At 48.1% G+C, this 21,627-nt stretch overlaps 1 protein-coding gene across 1 annotated transcript in view; it reads right to left on the bottom strand.

The window, feature by feature from the left end:
- Positions 1-21,627, bottom strand: part of PTGFRN (prostaglandin F2 receptor inhibitor) — a gene marked incomplete at its 5' end in the record, with an annotated part of 64,840 nt that overhangs the window by 7,762 nt on the left and 35,451 nt on the right. The window contains 2 exons of the mRNA XM_084242977.1: positions 7,693-8,112; positions 13,006-13,431. Of these exons, the coding sequence (XP_084099103.1) occupies positions 7,693-8,112; positions 13,006-13,431 (846 nt within the window). The remainder of the gene's footprint in view (positions 1-7,692; positions 8,113-13,005; positions 13,432-21,627) is intronic.

Raw genomic sequence — 21,627 nt, 5'->3', positions numbered from 1 at the left:
TCTCCGATGTAATCCCCACAAAATTCCCACCACCAATTTACCCGCACACCAGCACCATAGTCCCTTGTGTGAGAACAATTCCCTCCCCTGTTTTGATTCCCCTCCCTCCTTCTCCCCTGCAGTGTCTCTGATTAATAGTTGCCTGTTAATTTTGGTTTTTAATTAATGTAACTTTTTTTCCTGGTCCCTTATTTGGTCCCCCTGCATTCCTTCTATAAGCGGAACCATCTGATATTTTCCTTTTTTTTTTTTTTTTTTAAGTAAGCCTTGTCTGGAAGCACCAGGGGCACCCACCTGCCCCTTAGCATGCAGAGGGGCTGGGAACTGCTTTCCTTTTTTTAAACCCCTTTTGGACTCACTTTTAAGTGAAAGCATCGCATAGCTTTAAGCATCACATCACATAGCTTTAAGTCAACCTAATCCTAAGAGCCCGATATTTATCTCATCCCAATTCCTAGTATCTAGGAACAGGTAAAGCTGAAGAAGTTTCCAGAATATTAATCCTATGGGATTTTCCTTGTTCCTAGGAAACAAAGATAGGTGGTTTCGAACAATGATTCTGAAACTCATCAGGCCCTAAGAATACAGGTGGGACTACCTTTTAAATCAGATTATCAAAAAGGAACAAGAACTGTTCTAACATCTAAAAGAAATTACCATAGAAAGAGTTTACTAAAAGGTCACACAAACTAAAGGGATGAAGATAGAAAAATCTGTATTTTCATTTTAACAGAGCAGTAGGTGAATTCATCAGACAGCTTTCCTACCACCAAGTGCCCAAGTTATCTGTGTTTTGTAGGGAGACAGGTGAAGGGCACTGTGAGAAAGAGCTGCCAGGGTGAGGACACAGCCCTCAAAGGGTCCTCTGAGAAGTCCAACTAGCCAGATCACAGCAGCAGGAGGCCTGACTCCAGGGCACCACGAACCTCACAGAAAGCTGGCCCCAAGAAAGGGGAAACTGAGGCAGGCTTAGTGGAACAGACAACTTGATCTACTTCTGGGCGTGATGTCCTCCAAGCAACTCAACTTTCAACCGTGATTCCCTGAGTACCTTAGCCTTGGACTTGCTCTGCTTAGAGCAATGAGGTAGCAAAGCCAGCTGCTCCGAGCTGGCTTAGTAGTAACCGACCGGGACTTTGCCCGTCTACCTGTGAGTACAGGTCAGTAAACCAGGATGAGTGAGGTGTGTAACTTTTTCTCTGACTAGAAATTTCACGGTACTAGAGCTCCGAGAGAGTTATATTAAAGGGCTCAGATTCCTTTCTAAGAGAACTCAGAACGATCTAACAAAGAAATCCTCATCATAGGTTTGAGTTTCTATTAATCTGAAACAACAAAGCTAGACTTACTTCATTTGGACAGAGTTCACTTTTTTCCCTTTATATTCCCAAAGAAAACCCCAAATGCCTTCTAGGTCACAAGTTACAGTTCTCACTTCCCTGACTGGTCCCGGCTGTGGGAACAACAGGGCATTTGTGCTGCGGCTCACCATGCAGATAAGGTCCGGGGAAAAGGCCTTCATTGTGAGCTATTCACAGCAGTGGATTTCCTTCTAATGAAATCAACAACTCACTGTTAATGTGGGTCATTATCCCAGGCTTAGAAATATTTTTATTATGGTCAATTTCTGTAGTAATGCTGTTTTTGTGAGGAGATTTGTCTGGCCAACTTCACAGATGACAGGCGAAGGCATGGGGAATTTAAGTGAACCACCAGAGTCAGTCACAGACCCCCAATTCTTTCTCGAGAGGAGTTAGAGCTTTTACATACAATTTAGTCCACTTAGCTTTTAAATACAAACATTGATGCAAGACAACAGACTTTGAACTCCAACCCCTGAAAAAGCTCTTATCCGCCGTAATGTTTTTTTGAAAGTCAAAATGGCATCCTCTCTGCTGGTGCACCAAGGGGGTGGGCACTGACCCAGCCTAGTACTCATTAAAGTCAGTGTTTACCTGGGATTTGTGATAACGTGGAAAATGCTGATCTTAAAATATTCAAAGGAGGTGCAGGAGGGGACACCATATAATTGCACATATAGTCTCATCTCAAGGTCATGAAGAAAACACTCAAGGGAGAAACTGTAGGGGAATGAGCAACACAAATGAGCTGTCTTTGGCTGGTAGGGTTATATGGGTGATTGGTTTTTCCTTCTTTCTGCTTTATTTTATTTTCAAACTTTCTTTCTCTTAAGGAAAAAAACTTTAACATCATCACATTTAAATGTCTTTGCTCCTGACACTGAGTCAGAAAAGGTCACGACTCAGTAGGGTGAGGGGAAAACACTATCCCTATACAATTGGACGGTGTCCCGGAACCCGGGGCCAGGGAGATAGACACGAGGAAGGTCCTCTCTGTTGCACAGGCCTCAGAGTGCTCAGTGGGTTGGTAAGAGTGAAGACTCTTGAGCACCAAGCCAATATTTGCTGGGAGCTATTCAGAGTTAGGGGGCTGTATTGGGTGCTGAATTTGTCGGCAGCATCTCTTAATGAGACCGAGAACTGGCCATGACAACTCCATGGATTAAATTACATAAAAACCTTAGGCATCCATTCAATCTGGAAGCTACAGTGATTTTATCTGTTTGGCTGAGATTTAAAGAATTGAGAGGTTTGATGCCCATTCCTCACACAGAAATACATACAAAAGATTTTCTCTCCCCTCTTCCTCGTAACAGTAACAAGTGACAAATGTAAAACAAGACATAAAGAAATAAAGCTATAAAGGAGAAATAAACTCTTACAGACAGCGAGACAGGTATACAAATATAGGACAAAAAAACCCCATAATCTTCTGATCTCAGCAGGCACAGAAAAAAACATTTGGAAACACCCAACGCCTCCTCAAGGTAAAAGTATTCAAAAAAGTAGGAATGAAAGGAAACTTCTCCAAAAATGGTATCAGTGAAAACCCCCTGCTGCCATGATACTTAGTGGTAAAAGATTGAAGACTTTCCCACTAAGATCAGGAACAAGACAAAGGTATTCACTTGTGCCTCACTGCTCCTCGGCTCTGTGTTGAAGGTTGTAGCGAAGGTGACAAGATAAGAAAAAGAAATAGAAGGTATTCATCCAGCAAGGAGAAAATAAAACTATCTCAGCCAGGTTACAGGACACAAGATCAATATAGAAATGAGCTGTGTTTGTATACACTTGCCATGAACAAATCAGAAAGGAAATTAAGAAAGCAATTCTTTTTACAACAGTTCCCAAAAGAATAAAATATAAGACTTAACTGAAGGGTGCATAGTCACGATTTATATGCTGACAACTATAAAACACCATTGCCAGAAATTAAAGACCTAAATAAATGGAAATATTCCTCATAGTCACAGCTTGCAAGGTAAGTGCCAGCTATATTCCCAAATTGAACTATAGATCCAACATATTCCCTATCAAAGACCCAGCTGTCTTTTTTTTTTTTTTTTGCAGAAAGTAATGGGCTGATCTTAAAAAAATTGGTATGGAAAAGCATGGGGCCCAGAGTAGCCAAAACGATCTTGAAAAAAGAACAAAGGTATAAGAAGCAAACTCCTTGATTTCAAAACCTACTGCAAGCTATAGTGACCAAACAATATGGTACTGGTATAGAAAGAGACAGACATCTAGGTGAATCGGACAGAACTGGGAGACCACATGTCAACCCTGACAATTTTGGGTAAGTGACTTTGTAAATGTGCAAGACAAGTCAGTGGGGAAGAAGTACTTTTCAACAAATGGCACTAAGGGGGTACCATTGTATTCACATGCAAAAGGAAAAAATCATATTATTTCCTTATCTCACACACAAAAATTAACTCAAAATGGAGCATATAACAAAACCTAAGAGTTCAAACTATAAGACTCTTAGAAGACAGAAGCATAACGCGCCACAAACTTGGATTAGGCAATGGAGTTTTGTAGATGTAACACCAGAAGAATAAGCAACAAAAAGTAAAAAAAAAAAAAAAAAAAAAAGGATGATCAAAATTAAAAACTTGGGTGTTTCCAGGTTCTCACCATTAAAAAAGTGAAAAGCCTCCCCAGAGTGGGAGAATATATTTTCAAATCCCATATCTGTTAAGGGACTTGTTTCCAGACTCTATGAACAACAATAGAACAAAAAAAAGAGAAATTTGAAAATGGGAAAATGATCTGAAAAGACATTTCTCCAAAGATGTGCATATTGCCAGCAACCATATGAAAAGATACTCAAAATAATTACCATTAGGGAAATGCAAGTTTAAAAATCCATAATAAAACATTACTTCAATCCACTAGGCTGGGGAAATGGTGATATACCCAGGCCAGTGAGGATGTGGAGAAATTAGAATCCTAATACCCTGCTAGTGCAGCTGCTTTGGCAAACATTTTGGCAGTTCCTTGAAGAGTTAATCAGAGTGGGGGCCTCCCCTGGTGGTGCATTGGTGGAGTGCTGGGCTGAGAAGCTGCCCGCAGCCTCTGCAGCACCGGTTCTATCCCTGGCCACCGGCGAGGGTCCCACATGGCGCGCAGACCTCTCCTGCCACGCCCACTGCTCCCCACAGCAGTGTATTTTGTCAGTCTGCCTGTTCTGTTCCCCGCTCTGTTTCTGGTGAATCCTCTCACCCTCCCATGCTCCTCACTGTACCCAGTGCTTGTGAAAAAAAAAAAAAAAAGAGTTAATCAGAGTGACCACACATACCCAATATTGTATTGCTCCTATGAGAAATAAAAGTTTTATGCGCACAAAAACTTGTAAACTAATGTTAATATCAGCATGAGTCCTAATAGGCAAATGATGAATACATCACTGGGCAAACAGATAAGAGTGCAGAATGGAAAATTATTCAGGCATAAAAAAACATGAGGTCCTGTGGCACAAGGGGTTGGAAAGTAATCTATGAAGCTGTCCGCAGCCACTGCAGCACGAGTTCCATTCCTGGCCAGGGAGCTACCCACATGGCACAGCAGACCTCTCCTGCCCCACCCGCTGCTCCCCTTGGCAGTGTATTTCAGTCAGTCTGCCTGTTCTGTTTCCCACTCTGTCTCTGGTGAATCCTTTCACACCCCACACCTCTGGCCTGTACCCCAGTTCTTAATGCATAAATAAATAAATAAACCTTAAAAAAAACGAGGTCCTGCCAGGAACCGTCCATGGATGTTTCAGTCCATGGTGGACAGCAGTAGGCACCTACAGGATAGGTGTGCATACAGGTGTGTAGTCAGCTACACCATCCAGGTGTGTGTAAATACACTCTCTGACATTAGCATAAGTGTGCAATCACCTGTTGCATTTTTCAGAGCATGGCCCTAAAGTTAAGGGGTGACTGCACTCACACCTGCCCTAGCACAGATGAACCTTGAAAGCACCATGCTAAGTGAAAGAAGCCAAGTACAGAAGTCCGCTCGTATGAAGCGGACCCAATTCATATGAAGCATGTGGAAGAGGCAAATCTCTAGGGAGAGGAAGAGGTCAGCAGTTGTCAGGGGCTGGGAGCAGGAGGATGGGGGACTCTGCATGGATACGGAGTTTCTTTCCTGAGTGGTTAAAAAGTCTGGAATTAGATAACGGTTTTGGTCGCGCAATTGTGAATAGATTAAAAATCACTGAATTGTTCACTTCAAATGGTGAATTTTATGGTGAGTTAATTGTATCTCAATAAAGCTATTATTAAAAAAACAAGCAGACAGACAATAAAAGAAGCCAGTGTTTCTTGGCTCTTTCTAAATCTAAGGGTTTTGGGCCTCCCCGGTGGCGCAGCGGTTGAGCGCTGGGTTGCGAAGCTGCCCGCGGCCTCTGAGGCACCGGTTCGATCCCCGGCTGCTCCCCGGCCACCAGAGGAGGGTCCCACATGGCGTGCAGACCTCTCCTGCCACCCGCTGCTCCCCTCAGCAGTGTACTTCGGTCCTTCTGCCTGTTCTGCTCCCCGCTCTGGCTCTGGTGAATTCTCTCACCCTCCCGCGCTTCTGACTGTACCCAGTGCATGTATAAACAAAACAAACAAATAAATAAATAAATAAAAACATGCCTCTATAAAAAAAAAATAAAAAAAAATAAATCTAAGGGTTTAAGTCTATATTTATTCTTCATTATGCTAATGCTCAGAGTAAACGTGCCTGAAAATTATTTGTAAACAAAATAATATTAATAGAAACATTCAAGGATCTAGTTTACTTTTAGGATATATAGTATTCATTTAATTCAACAAATATCTTGCATGCACTATATTGATTCAATTCAGCCTTAAGTTTTATAGGTCCACATGGATTTACACATTCAGAAATTTCTGATTGGAATGCAGGAGAGACCGAGTGACAATCTTCACTTCACATTACTATTCTAAATAAAGTTGAGGATCAAAAATTTCTCAGTCATCAACCTGCTGAAACACACACACGTGTCAGAGGAAGTTAACGAATTCCACAGAGGAAGAATATTTCTACTTGAGAATAGGTAGTACCTGTAGCATGAAAAAAGCCAACCTTCCTACCTTACGGTATAAAAACATTTTACTTACTAACAATAAAATCAATTCAGGATAGACACAAAAATGCCCTTGTTTCAATTAACCTTCCCAACCTTAACAAATAGGGAGAACAGACATATTCATCCACGGCACAGCAGCTCTGGCGACCCAGCTAATTGACAAGGAATTTTCTTCCCAATTCAAAAGCCAGGCGAAGCAGGAGGCTGGGATACACATCCCCTGGATGGAAATAGCACTCTTAGAAGCTGGGGCCAGACAGAGCCCATTATCTTCAGCCCTTGGGAACCCCTAAGGTGAAGGCCATCACCTAGATAAAACTGGGGTCTTCACTGAATCCCTCAAACATAGCAAGTCATTTAAAACTCCCGGCTCAGTGCCTTCCTCTATTTATACCCTACCATGTTTCCTAAAAGATCTGAAACAGCTGAGTTTTGATTTATCTATTTTAAAAAGAGTGAAAATGAGGGTAATTATGTTCACACACAAGTTCATTGCAACGTTGTTCATAATAGCCAAGAACTACAAACACCCAAATGTCTATTAGCTGATAAACGGATAAACAAAACATGGTGTATTCATGCAATGGAATATTATTCAGTCCTAAAAAGGAAGTTTTGACACATGCTAGACACACGACCCTCAGAAACACTATGTTAAAGTTAGTGAAGCCAGGCATGAAGGTCACATGTTATATTCCATTTATTTGACATTTCCAGAATAGGAATTCATAGAGACAGAAAGTACAGCAGTGACGGCTTGCAGGACAGGGGGATGGTGAAGGGGTCAGTTAAGTTAGGGCACAGCTTTCTACTAGGTGTGATGAAAATGTCCTACAATTGATTATGGTGATAGGTGCACAATTCTGAATACAGTGCAAGTCACAGAATATATACTTTCATGGGCAAATTGTACGGCATGAGAATTACATCTGCATTAAGCTGTTAAAAAAAAAGAAGCAGCAGAATGACTGAATTACACTGCTGAGGGGAGCAGCAGGAGAGTCAGGAGAGGTCTACTGCACCATGTGGGTAGCTCCCTGGCCGGGGATCGAACTTGTGCTGCAGTAGCTGCCAACAGCTTCATAGGTTGCATCTTAACCCCTTGCTCTCATCCCTACACCTCTAGCCTGTACCCCAGTTCTTGTATGCACAAATAAATAAATCTTTTTTTAAAAAAAGAGTTTGGATCAAAACCCTAGGGTCTCTTTTAGCTTAGTCTGTGATTTAGTCGCATTCTCTGCTCACCTGAGGTTTGGAAGTCAATCTCGATAGGATTGGAGAGGCTGGTCGCTGCTTCGCGCCACAGGCTGCCCCGGACAGGGGACCAGGCTGTCACCACGCAGCGGTACAGTCCCGCATCTGAGACCTGAGTCTGGTACATTCGATAGCGAAATTCATCTTCCTGCACTTTCTCTAACACCACGCCATCCACACGTGACGCATCTGTCCAGTTCTCCAGCTTGACCACAGAATCCTGGTCCAGGGAGATGATGTACTTGGTTTCATTGGGACTGGAGAGATCCCCAACAGGCTTCTCGGCCGTGATGAGAACAGAGTAGCGTGGAGACTTAATATTCTTGGAAGACACTTTGCAAGTCATCTCAAATGTATTTCCTGCAGCAAAGAATGGTTTTGGCTGCCTGGCCTTCACCACAAGCACGGAATCTGGAATGAGCACCAGAAAGAGGTGATTTGCAACAGCAGTAGTCGAAATGCAGGTGCATTGGAAAGCCCGATGTCAGGACAGAGGAATCTATTTGCAAACTGACACGCACTAGTACTTAGGGAATTCTGGAAACTCTAAAAGAAAAACCAGCTATATCTCTAATCTGGCTGAAATCCACCCCCCTGAATAAAGCAGAGTCATTTAAGGAGCTGTAGTGGGTGTGAGGGAAGAGGTGGCCCACGGGGAGAATTTGGTTTAAAGGGTTTTCAAGTCCTTGAGAATTTTCACCTACATTGAGAACTTGGGAGGCCACCAGTGCCCACGAGGATGTGGGGGTCTTACTTTTAGGGACACAGAATACAAGGTGAAACACAGCACCCAGTCAGTCCCCAAGCGGTGCCACCTGCCCCCACCCTGCCTTCAGGTCCCGCAGAGGCAGGGAAAGGCCTGAGAGTGGGGGACCTGCTCTCTATTTCACCATGATGCCACCTTAGCCTGGATTATTACAAAAGCAGCTGGAGTGCACATGCTTGAGCACCTGGTCATGCCCACTCAGAAGCTGCCTGGATATGCTGAGCAAGTGTCCGTGGCTGCATTAACTTTAGGCTTCGGAGCCTTACTCCCAGCTTCTCCATTGAAAACAATACCCCCCATATACAATAGTCCCCCCACCCTTTATCTTCAGGGTATGTTCCAAGACCCCAGGGGATACCTGAACCATGAACACCAGACTCCACACAATCTCGTGCATGACTTAGCAAAAAAACAACATCCCGTCAGGGGCTGAGCACATACACGGCGGGGGTCAGCCTAGGTGTGCTGAGTTATCCCACCAAGGGATGTCACTCGCATCCTGTGGCGTCTGCACAATGACAGAATCACCAAATGATGCACTACTCCTATTTCTCCATTATTAAGCGATTCATGACCATATATAGCTTGTTCCATACATGCACACCTGTGATACACACACACACGTGATACACACATACACACCCATGGTACACACACACCTATGAACACATACACCCCAGATACACATATACACACTTATGATACATACACACCCATGATACACACATATGTGATACATACATACCTGCCCATGATACACACACACACACCTATGAATACATACACACCTGATACACACATACACACCCGTGAGACACACCCCCCCCCATGATAGGGCTTGATTTATAAATTACAGTAAGAGGTTAACCACAGCAACATAAAGTAGAATAATCACAACCACCCACTACAGTGAACATCACGAGTCTGTGCTCTTTCTCAGAATACCCTCTTGTGCCCCATATTTTCAGGCCACGGCTGTCCTGGGTAACGAAACCCATCGGTATGGGGGAACCAGGGCACATAAAGATTCCGAGTCAAGCACCGGGAAGGTGCTCGAAAATTTGTTGAAGGGATGAACACATGCATTAAATCATCCTTTTTAATCCTCTAATAAGATAAATCTATAATTTGTTCAGTTATAAAATGAAACTTTTACATTGGACTCTTTGGATCAGCAGCTCCACGGCGCCCACCAGCAGCACAGGGACGTCATGTTTCAGTCCCCAGAGCCCAGGCTCCTGCGGTCCCAGAGTCACCTGCCTTCCTTCCTGACTCTCCACTGAATTTCATAATCTACTCATTCATCCCGGAGGCACTTATTGAGAGTGTCCCAGACTCCAGGCACTGGGGATACCACAGCAAACAAAACACACAGACATCCCCCCCTCTAATCTAGTGGAGAAAGACCAACAAAATTAATGAATAAAATGCACGACGAGGTGAGATGGTGATAAATGTTTAAGAGAATCAAGGCAGGGGAAGAAGAGGAAAAGCGAGAGGTGGAGGGTCAGGACGTGGCCAGGGTTGGCCCCCGGGAAAGGGAGCAAGCCCCTGTGTCCACCCGGGGACAGCATTCCAGGCTGTCCTATTGAGGAAGCGTGGGGAAGGCAGAGGCAGAGCAGGTGCCGTGATGTCAGCTGCAGGTCAGGTCACAGCTACTCAGGACCAGTTGGCACAGGGTGTCCCTGGTCAAGGAGAGAACTTTGGGTTTTGCTTTGAGAGCAGGAGACTTTGAAAGTTCAGAGCGGAGAAGTTTCATGATCAGACTCATATTTTAACAGGAAGGCTCCAGCTGCCTGGCGCAAGGGCAGAAGCAGGGAGACCAGTCAGGTCAGGCGGCTGGGGACACATTATGGGCAAGAGGTGGCGGGCAAGAGGTGGCGGGGGCCTGGGGACAGTGGAGTGTGGGCAGTGGCGAGACTCTAAGATCAAGCTCGAAGAGTGGGGAATTAAGGATGAAGGTTTGGTCTGCATAACGGGGACCACAGTGCTAGAGAAGGCCAAGGAGGACCAGAGGACAGCTGGAGACGTCCACTGGACGAGTGGACATGTCAGGAGGGCAAAACAATACTGAGTCTGGAGTCCAGGAAAGACATCAAGGCTAGAAACAAAATGTGGGAGTGACGGTGTCGAGGTGGTCTTTAAATCCACACAATTAGCAGAGGCCATCAAGGCAGTGAAGAGACGCACAGGCCCAGGACTGTGTCCCGAGGCGGTCTAATGTTTGAGGGCCAGAGAGACGATGAGGGGCCAGCAGGGCAGGCTGAGAAGGAAGGCCTACGAGGCTGAGGAAAGCCCACAGGGGCTGGAACCCCAGAGTCAAGGAAAAGTCACAGTAATTCCAGGCGGAGGGAACAGTTACCTCGTCACATCCTGCTTCGGAAAGGTAAGACCAATCGGGCTGGTGATCTGAACAGCAGTGGGGGCAAGAGCCTGAGGACAGTGGGTACCACGGAGAACGGGAGGCGACTGGGGACAGCTTGGCCATGCAAGGAAAGTCAGCGTGACGGTGGCCAAGGGTGTGAGAACAGAACGATGAAGGGAAGGCAAGATCGAGACTTAGCTGTAAAACAACAAAACTAAGAGGCTTAGTGCATGTTCAGCGCCCAGTGGAAAAGGCTGGGAAGAGAGAAATACTGAGCTGTAGAGAGTGGGGCTGTGTGCCCGCGGGCCTGGGCAGTGAAGGGGGCAGGTCCCTGCGAGGACAGGAGGCCGAATGACAAGGACTGGTCACTGAGCCAGAGAATGTGGGTGAAATTCTCTGTTTCTGGTGTTTTAGGGAAACAGAAAGCAGGACCAACAGCTGGGAGTAGGGGGGGCGGGGGGTGGTGGTGGTGAAGAGATAAGGTGCTTGCAATAATCATCTTGGAGAGTAAGGAAGTAAACAGATTAAGGAAACGCAGTGAGTCCCGGCAGAGTCCACTTAACATGAGTGATCAGATTTAAAGCGACGAGAGCCGACACGCTGGGATTATTTCTCCACTACATCAGCTCTGCAGAGGCGACAGGGAGGCGGCAGAGCCCTGGCTTGGAACTGGGGTGTGGTTTAGCCAGAACAGAGGGCAAAAGGAAAGTGAGGGAGCTAAGGGTGTATGCCAGGGCGGGACTGTGATGGACTGGGAATCAGCACGGGTGGCTGCGTAATTCATCAGGCCTCCCATTCCGGACACTTTAGGAACGAGAGGGTGAGATCAGTAATGACACAGGACAGGTGTGGGTGACAGTGGTCACGCTCTGATGTGAGAAGTGGAGACACAATGAGTGAAGGACACTGCAGGCTGCAGGCTGCTGCCAGTTGGGGGTGGGAGAGGCTGAAGGGCTCCTGGGGAGAAAGAGACAGCATCGTGCAGGCGTGAGCTTGGTGGGGAAAACCAAAACTAGAGGCCGGACTGAGCAGCCAGCAGGGCAGGGCCTGAGAGTGATGGAAATGACAGCACCCAAGTTCCCAGCCTTGGCGGACGTGACAACCATCTGCGAGCATTAAGTCCCCAGTGACTAGACTGCACCTGCCCTATCAGGCCAGACATGCCGGTGGGACTGGAGTGTCAGGACAGGTGAGAGCGCCCAGGTGAGAGCAGGGCAGGTGAGCTGTGGCCCAGTGTTCCCTGCCGACAGGGAAGTCAGAGTCAGGGGCAGTCCTGGGAGAGGGCTGTGACCCAAAGCTAATGTCCTTGAAGAACGAAGAGGGCCTGGGCCTCGCTGGGGGTGGCCAGGGGTGGAGGTGGGAAGACCTGATGACAAGAGAGTCCAAGCTGGCTGCTCCTAAGGGAGGGAGAAGGATCCAGAAGCTGCAGTGTGGGCACCAGCCCCACCAGGCCCAGGTGCACAGGACAGGGATCACCAGCCCCCTCAGGAGGGCGCCAAGGGAATGGGGTCTTCCTAATGCGAGAAAGAGAAAGGAATGTCCAGGCCAGGATATCTGGCTGGGTCTCGGGGCCCCTGTTTGGGACTTGGAGATGCAGCAGGGGACAATGAGTCAATAGCAGCTGCAGAGGCCGCAGGTCCAGGAGGCTGGGGCTTCCTGTGGCGACAAACAGGACAGGGACTGAGCCTCAAATCGGATGTCCTGGACAGAAAGTGCCCTGAGCACTCGGGAGCAGAAGAAAAGTGTTCTTGTTGCCTCTCCCTAGAAGCAATCTCTTTGAATGGATGACTATTCTGGGGGGACAGGCACAAAGGCCTCTGGCTGCCCACTTAATCTGGGGCACCTCACATGTCCTGCCTCCCGTGGGAACTCAGGGACAGGAACACACAGGCAAGGTGGGGCCCACAGCCACCTGCAGAGCATGTGTCAAGGCCTCACCCCACACGGCTTCGAGGCGCCCGTTCTCCCGACCAAGCGGCAGCTCTTGCCTAGACGTATCCTTCTCAGCACCGTCAACGTCAAGGGCTCACGCCCGAGACAAGAGCAACAGTCATTCGAGCAAACATTTCTTGGATTCCCAGCAGAAATGGGAACGCGTGGGGTGACCCCGCCGCGGAAAATGCACGCGGGACGACGGAAGCCACAAATCCAATGAACCAAAACCAGCATCTACCTTCTGACGCCCAAAATATGTTGACGGGTTTGGAGATGACGTCCTTGCTCTTGACCCAGCTGTTGTTACGCTGCTTGGTCCAAGCAGACACAACACAGTAATAATTGCCTCTGTCCTCCTCCGTAGTCCTTTGGATCCGGAAACTGAACGTGTTCATCTGCTCCTTCGAGAAAATGAAGTCACCCTCCTGGGCCCGCTGCTTGCTCCTCTCCCCGTACTTCAGCGTCCAGTCCCCGTTCATGACCGCCAGCAGCTCGCTGGCCACCACGTCGTCGCTGCGCCGGCTCACCCGGTAGTACCAGGACACCGTGAAGCGGACGCTGGCCTCGGTGCCCCTCGGGTCCACCAGCCGGCACTCCAGCTCGGTGAGGTCGTCGGAAAACTCAGGCACCTTCGAAGCGTTCAGATATACCTGGTATTCTGGTTCTGCACAAAAGGGAGAGGGTGAGATTATTTAAAAAAAAAAAAAAAAAAAAGAATCAGACAGCAATGTCCCAAGTAGTTCTCGTCCTGACAACTACGTGCCTTTCCTGCCAACCCCACGGATGGAAATGAAAGTTTTTGCATTGCCCGTGAAGGATCTGGCAAGAGTATGTTATTGCAAAACTTGTAAAACATGCCCTCCCTGGGTCCCCAAGAACCCTCCCAAGGCCAGAAGCCAGATGCCTCTGATCAGTCCTGATCTCCCCATAGGGCTGGGGTTTGCTGTTGGTCTCCCCCACGATCTCTTAGAAGCTCAGTGCCCATGCACTATCAAGACTTTCTCTGGAATGCCAAGAGCCCACAGACTTCCAGAGCCCCCACTGGAGCAGCACTGGAAAACCCCCTCCCAGAGAACATTCCAGCACTCCAGGCCAATCAACCCATCACGGCTTGGGTTCCTGCCATCCTTGGCCGAGCCCCAAATGCAAGGCCCTCAGGTCATGTTCCCCCCACACACTCTTATCCTCACGTTACTGCTCCTTTAACTTTTTCCACTGAATCTGGGTTCGGCGGTCATAAACACCCCTGCCCCATCCTCACATGGCAGAGACGACACCCCCTTCTCCCACGCACGCAACTCTGCTGGGGAGATCTACTAGCCATACCACCAGCTTTTGTGAACTTGGCTCTTGGAAGCCTGTTCACTCACGATCGCCCACTTCCCCACCTGGCAAACTCTCATGGGGCAGGAGGAAAGCCAGGCCTCTCCTGGCATCCCCTGGCCATGCTCCCTACCACTGTCAGAATCCTGCTATTTTTCACTTGTGTAAAAACTCCCCCATCCTCTGAGGGCCTCTGCATTGACTTCATACCCATTTCAAAAAGCCCACATTTCTGTCTTCAGGGGTCCAGAGGCTTCTGAATGCACACCTGCCAAGGACTGGAAGCCCTGTGTTGCCTCCTTTCTCCACCCCTGCTCCCTCCGCATCACCCCTAGAGATAAGAAGGGGTCCAGTACCAGGCTCTCCCCACTGTGGTGGTCTGTCCACAATGATCCCCTTCTGATTGCCCTGCCAACTCCCACTCACTCTTCAGTGCCCCCTCCTCTGAGCCCCTTCCTGAGTCCCCAGAGAGTGACCCCCTCTCTGCGCTCCCTGAGTCCTGCATGCACTGTTACATGGCAGTGACCCACTCTTGTGCACACATCCCCTTCTCATTTGAAGATCTCATCCCCAAGCTCCAAACACACAGCCTCGCATGCAGCAGGCACTCAATAAATGTTGTCTGCCTCAGAGAAAAGGCTTTCAGAAAAAGCTACATTTTTCTTTTAACACTTTGCCTGCTAGGAGAAAAATAATTCCATCTCAGCAGAGCTTTCCATGCGCCAATCCTATCTTTATTCACACCCCCTCGGATCAAAGAGCTTCGTTTTACTTAGTGTTGCTTTTATTTATGACTCATGCAGATTATAAACTGCTGAGGTCAAGGAACTGTTCTGTTGTGATTTACACTCCTAATGAAAAGTCCAACATCATGACTTCTCCAGGAATGATTCAGGGGGCTAGGAAATGGAAAATCCTCATTCCCTCAAATGCCATTCTCAAAAATCAAGCATTTCATTGCAATGAGATCGGACCCTGCACAGGATCAAGTTAAGCCAGCGCTGTCCGCCCTGCCTGCCCGTGGGGGGCACGCCCCGCCGTGACGTGCAGGCCGCAGAGAAATGCCACAGGCTGCCGGAGTGTCAGTCCTGGCAAGGACGTAAGAAGCCACCCTGCCTCCATTTCACTGGTGAATGTGCTGAAGCCACGCAGCCGAGGGCTTCCTGCTGCCGGGCACAGCACTAACACACTGAGTAAGGAAGCAAAGTCCCCGAAACGTACGTCTACCAGGAGCTGCAGAAGACGTGGGCCCCAAACTAACCCACGTGCGAAGTGTCAGACCCTGTTCTCCTGCTGGGCTGGGGCAGAGCAGCTGGGGGCAGACAAGGCCGACCAAGTCCATGCGGCGTGAACCAGTTCTGCGCACAGGGCCCCACTCATGCCAGCCTGTCAGGACCCCCGGGATGTGTGGCCTCGTGAGACCTCCAGCAGCGGGGGCGGCCCTGCCCCTTGTCTAGGCCTGATTCCACTCCATGCAGTTAGATGGACTAACCGCACAAAGCCCCCGGGAGCCAGCCAGACGGGTGGACAGCAGGGCCAGAAGTCAGAGCATGGCCCCACTGGGTGTGGGTTTGTGGTCGGTGTGGCCTTGGGCTGCCCAGTGGGCCTCTCTGATGACTCCCTTATAAAATAGGATATAGTCACAGTAAGTGGTGCGCTGCCAAGGACGAAGAGTTAAAATATACAGGAGTGCCTGGTGTGTGTGTGTGTGTGTGAGTGTGTGTGTGAGTGTGAGCGTACACACAAGTATACACATAAACACATACAGATTTCTAAGTTGTTTTTCAAGATTCTTCACATCAGTGGAGACAGACAGACAGACACGCACACACAGGAGAACCCGACTCTAAGCCAGCACAGCCAGCGCCTCCTCCCGGCTTCCCAGTCGCGGCCCCGTCTGCTCTCTGCCCCCGCCCACTCACCCACTTGGTCGCCCCACCTCCACATCCCCACTCTGAGGGTACCTAGCGCTCACACCTCCTACCTCCTTCGTGAGTCTCCCATTTCTCGCCACCGAGGCCCGACACACAGTAGGTGCGCCACAAGTGTTTGTGAACAGAAGCGAAAAGCTCTTGATTACCCCCTTCACCCTGGCCCTCTTTGCCTCCACTCAAGACAAAGGGAGCCTCCATGCCGCCTCCAGGCTGCCCCAGCTGCTCCACAGACCTCCCACGGCTTCTCTGGCCCACAGAGTGAAGAACACACTCCCAGCTGGGCCCGCAGGCCCCACAGCGGAGGCTCAGCCTCGAGCAGCCCTACCACCCACCACGACACCCCCAAAGCCCCAGTTCCCTGCTCACCTTCTCTGCTTCCAGGCTTTCTGCACCCCCTCCTGACATCCCCCGGCCTCACACCTGGACATCTGCTCAGGAAGGTGTCGCGTGAAAGACTGAGCAGACCCCCATCCCTCTCCATACCCTACCCCAAATGGATCAGATTAAATGCTTATATCAAATGCAGAGAAAAGTGCGGAGCCATTTCAGCACGAGCATAGCTGCAGGATTTCCAGCGTAGCCGCAGCGCCCCATCTCTGCACTGGCTGGCCTCCTGCTCACTATTAAAACGCAATCTTGGGCCCCCAAGGAGGGCCTCAATGTAAACACAAACAAAACAAGTGGATTCTGGTCTTACAAGCTGTCGGCTGCAGTGACTTACAGGCTGTTCAAAGGCCACGCGAAATACCCACCAGCCTGGCAGGCAGCAGTATGGTGGGTTCTTAGTGCGCGTTTGCTTTGGCGCAAGTGTAGACATCTTCCCTTAAAGCTATTTTATGATTGTAGAGACGTTCAGGGAGGCCGGGCCCTCCCTCGAGGGCCATCTGCTCGCAGCCCTTTGGTGAGAGCTCTCCTGCTTCCCAGACAATTTGCACTCACCTGGGACATGGCACTTCTGCTTCTTATTCCAGTGACGTTCACAGGGACCCTACCACCTGCTGGGCTCCCTGCTCTGTCAGGATTTTATTTGAACACTGCTTTGAACTCTGGTTATTTGAATGTATGAATTATGAACCTTCTATAGGACTCTTCCCAGGGTCAGAACTACCTCCTCATGCATTTGTCTGTGCTCGCATGCAGTGCCTTGTGCATAAACTGCATTAACATACTTGCTGAATTGGACTAAATTTAATATTTTGCATAAAAATGCTCATTTTTGGAATAAGCGTTCCACTACTGATTACCGCTATGTTCTGCTGGCTCTCATCAAGAAATCAGCTAAGAATGCAATGGCGTTGTTTAAAAGATGCTTATCAGTTGAATGCATATGAAAGTATTTAATAGCAAAATGACATGATGTCTAGGATGTGCTTTAATTTTTTCCAGGAGAGGGAGGGAGAGAGGCAGAGAGAGGGAGCAAGGAGAGAGGGGGAGAGAAAGTGTGTGTGTGTGTGTGTGTGTGTGTGTGTGTGTGTGTGTCTGGGGAGGAGAAAGCTGCTATCGGATTAGGAAAATACTGATGACTGTTGAAGCTGGTGGCTCTTTCTATTTCTGTGTAAATTTCTATTCCCAAAATTAAAAACAAACAGCCCACCCACACCATAAGCACCTTCACTGAATGCTGAAGCCAGTCGGTCCGAGCATGCAGCTGCCCGGGTTCTGAGCAGCAAGGATCTCTCCCTAATCTGGCTCCCGGGACGCGTCCTCCCAGGGACCCATCTCCTGCCTAAAGCTACAGCCTGCAACAGTGACCTGCCACCAAGGAAAGACTGCTATTTGAATACGGGTTATTTAACGCCTTTCTTACAACTTTCAAAATAATGAAAAGCTTCCAGAATCAATGGTTAACTTGTAAAAACAGATATTTTGTGCCTACTGAGTGCAGGGACCTGAACTGGAAGTTTTCCTAGATTAGTTCCTTTTATTCTCACAGCACTTCTATAAGCAAGGTATCATTACCCCCCATTTTACAGGGATAACAACTGGCATTTATCAAGGGCTTTCTAGAAGCCAGATACTGTGCTATATACACTTCCCTTGCGTTGTTGCTTAATCTTTGTAACCTTATGCGATAAGGTGCTATTCTCATCCACGATTCCTAAATAAAAACAGAGCCCAGAGGAGCTCAGTTCAAAGACGAAGGGCTTGCACAGACTGTGTGAGCGGGATGATAGGCGAGGCTTTAACTCTCTGACCTGGCTTCCACCGGCAGCAAAGAGCACCATCTTGTTCCACACCCAGCTATTAAAGCTTTCTCAGAGTCTTTCACGTCCCAGGGCGAGGATAAGAGTGAGGTGCTAATACTGAACTGTGTACCAGAGGGCCAAGTTCTAACCCCCCTCTACGCTTAGTTACTCGGTACAGAGCTAATTAAAAGAACAGGCTGCACACATAAGTTATGGAAGCAGGAGAGGGAGCGCTGCCTCTGCTGATGGAGGTTGTGCTTTCTTGAATTGGGCAAATACTTTGGAGGCAGCTGAGCGAGTGGACCGATTGTCAGAGTTTCACAATCCAGATTTGTGTAATGATATTCTCTAACATTTAAATAGAGAAGGAGCTGTTGTTTGGGATACGCTTTGCCCCACCTTAGCAGAACTGTTGTTATGAGGTCGTAAACAGCAGTGGCCATTGAGAGCAGGGAAGATGACATCACTTGAATGGAACACTCACATGTCTTTTCCTCTTCAATCGCTCTCACTCCTCCCACCAGAGAAGGGTGAATTCCCAGAATGGGAGGCCAGGACAGGGAAGGCACAGAAGGTACAGGCCAGCACCTTCTCCTGGGGAGCAGCTGTTATCAGGACGCACACACTCCTGTGTCTTACTCAGGTAAGAACTGGGTGGGGACATCGAATTTTAATGCTGCACACCTGAAACTTCTGTTATAAACCAAGGTGACTGCAACAAAAATTTAAAATAGAACTAAATGGGGAAGAGGCTGTTCTATATTGATACCCCTCCCACACACCCATAATTCATTATCATCATCACTGCTGTGACAGTGTATTGGTCCCTGAAGGCATCCAAAACTTTGCTGAACCCTTTATGTACATTAATCCACGGAACCAAGAAAGTCAAAGCTCAGAAACCTTAAGCAACACACCTGAGATAACATACCTAGAAGGTGGGGGGCAAAGAGGGGCCGGACACAATGCCCACCCAAGGGCTCTCCCGCCTTCACACAATCCTGGACAGACAGTGATAACAGCTGCCCATAAAATCCTGCAGATCTAAATCTTAACTTCTATAGATGGCACAGAACTCTGAAGTCTCCACCAAGTACTTAGCAGATTAACAGCTCCTTTTAAAGAAAAATAATTACCTTCTTAGCTGGCACTCTGCTAGAAGAGAGGACAGGGGATGGGTCTCTGGTGGAGAGGAATGCAAATCAGGCTCAGAAGCCTGAAGGAGAACTCAGCTCTGCCTCCTCTTGCTCCTCACCCGAAGCCGTGGAACCCTCTCCAATTAACACCACACAAGTCTGGGACTTTGAGCAGAGAACTCAACCATGAACTGATTAGTATCCAGCTCTTGCCAAAGGCTCATTTAAGACATCTGATAGCAGGGAAAGATGGCTTAATATGCAGATTAGCTAGCCATGCCTCCAGATTCTCCCTCGTTTCAACCATATACTAAATTGGATCAACACAAAGCAACATTTGTCCCCCATAGTCACACAGCTTCTTATAGAAACTCCTTCACACACTGAAGATTTATGCTCTCAGCTTTTATAGAGAGTGGATGTAAGAAAGATCCATTTAAACAATCACGTAGAGCCTTTTGTAAAAGAACAGTTGAAAGCACTGTCCATTATGCATCCGGGTCCCTTAAATAAAAAGCACATGATATATTCAGGGCCAAGACAAAGTTTGTGTCTTTGAAAGAATTTGTTTTCCTTCAGAAGAGAAGAACTGTATAATCACATCTTTTGGCCTCCGCGCTTCAAAACTCCAGGGGCAAATTCAGTGCTCAAAGGCAGTAACTAATTCATCCCAACCACCTTGCAATATCTATTCTTTGATTTTTCATTTTTACCCTTTTTGATCTTAATTTTATTTTTGTCTGCTGCTTTAAAATGTGCTTCCTTTTCGAAGCCAACTTAATCTTTTTTTCCCCTTTAAAAATAGGACATAAATTCCAAACAAAAGAGACTTTTTCTTACACTCTGAAAAATCATCATGGCCCTCCCAGCTGGTACACGTGTTCTTGGACTTGCCAAGAACAAGTCCACATAGAATTTACATCATTGCCCTGGTCTCTGGGTAACACAATGGAACACAGGAAGACCCCAATTCAACATCAACCCCTTGGCTCTACAGTGCACCAATTCCAAACAAATAAAGACAAGGACTGCCCAGCCTTGCAGACTGGATGCCCGAGAGCTTCAGGAGAGAAGCTGATTCCAAAGGCAAAACCGTTTGCTTGTCAGCTCACAACCCTTGAGACAGACCTGACCCTGGGCCAGCATTCACTTTCAGTCATCCTAAACATTTTTTTTAATCAAAGAAACAAGTATTAATCACTGTGATAGTCTATTTTCCAAAGATGATGACAGTAACATTCCCTGCCCACAGGCCCATTTGCAGTGTGACCTTGCTTCTCTCCCGCTAAGAACCGGGTCTCCTTCTCGAACCCTCCAACTCGGGTGGACCAGGTGATGGCGTCCACGGTTAGAACACAACAGAGGTGACCCTGTGCCAGGTGCAGGGGCCGCTGCTCACTGGCTGGGCACCTCCACTTCCTACCTCTTGGAAGCCAGCCACCTTGGAGTGGTGTGGCTGCCTTGAGGAGACGGTGCAGTGAAGGCCCAAACCCCACAAAGAGGGCCTGGAGCATAAGCCCCCACGGGGGACAGAGAGAGGTCCGGGTGCAGGGGACACATGCATGAGAAAGCTTCCCAGGAGGGGATCCCAGCCTGAGCATTCCCAGTAATCACATGTCCTCAGAGATGAATCCCAGCAGCTCCTCCCTCATTCTTAACCCTCAAAACCATAATAAAAATTCCAAAACAGCAGTGGTTCTCAGATAGGGCTAGAAGGTAGAACCTGATTCCCAGGGTTGTTGAGGGGTTGCCTATTTAGCGCATGTGCTTAGCACACAGTAAGTATTCAATAAATGCTAATTATTACTTTTAATGTGTCAAGTGGCAAAGCTGAGAGTTCAGTGTGGCACCTGCAGAGGAAACCAGTTTTCTCAAGAACTCTTGTTCTTGACAGCATTCCACGCAGCGCACCCTGAGCCGGCCAGTCTAAGGAGCTCGCTGGGAAGTCACCTGTCTTCCTGTCTCTCCTGGCTGCCTGCCAATTACCTGCAACAGCCCCCATGGCACGTGACACGGTATCCACGTGTGCACGGCCCATAGAGAAACACGCCTACCACGTTCTACGAAATCACGTGGGCCCCCGGGTTTCTGGGAGGAGCTGGAGAAAGGTCTCCGCTGTACTCATGCCGGCTGGCCTCAGGACAAGTGTCCAAGCAGCTGCAATGGCATGAGTCATCAGCACGGGGCAGGACAGGGAGATTTACGAGGAAGCGAGAGAAGGATGCAGCTGGTTAATGTACCACTCACAGCCTGTGTGCAAATATCCTTGAAGAGTCTACGA

Source organism: Talpa europaea, assembly GCF_964194135.1.
Source record: "Talpa europaea genome assembly, chromosome: 9".
NCBI lineage: Eukaryota > Metazoa > Chordata > Mammalia > Eulipotyphla > Talpidae > Talpa > Talpa europaea.
This window is presented reverse-complemented; position numbering and strand designations above follow the sequence as displayed.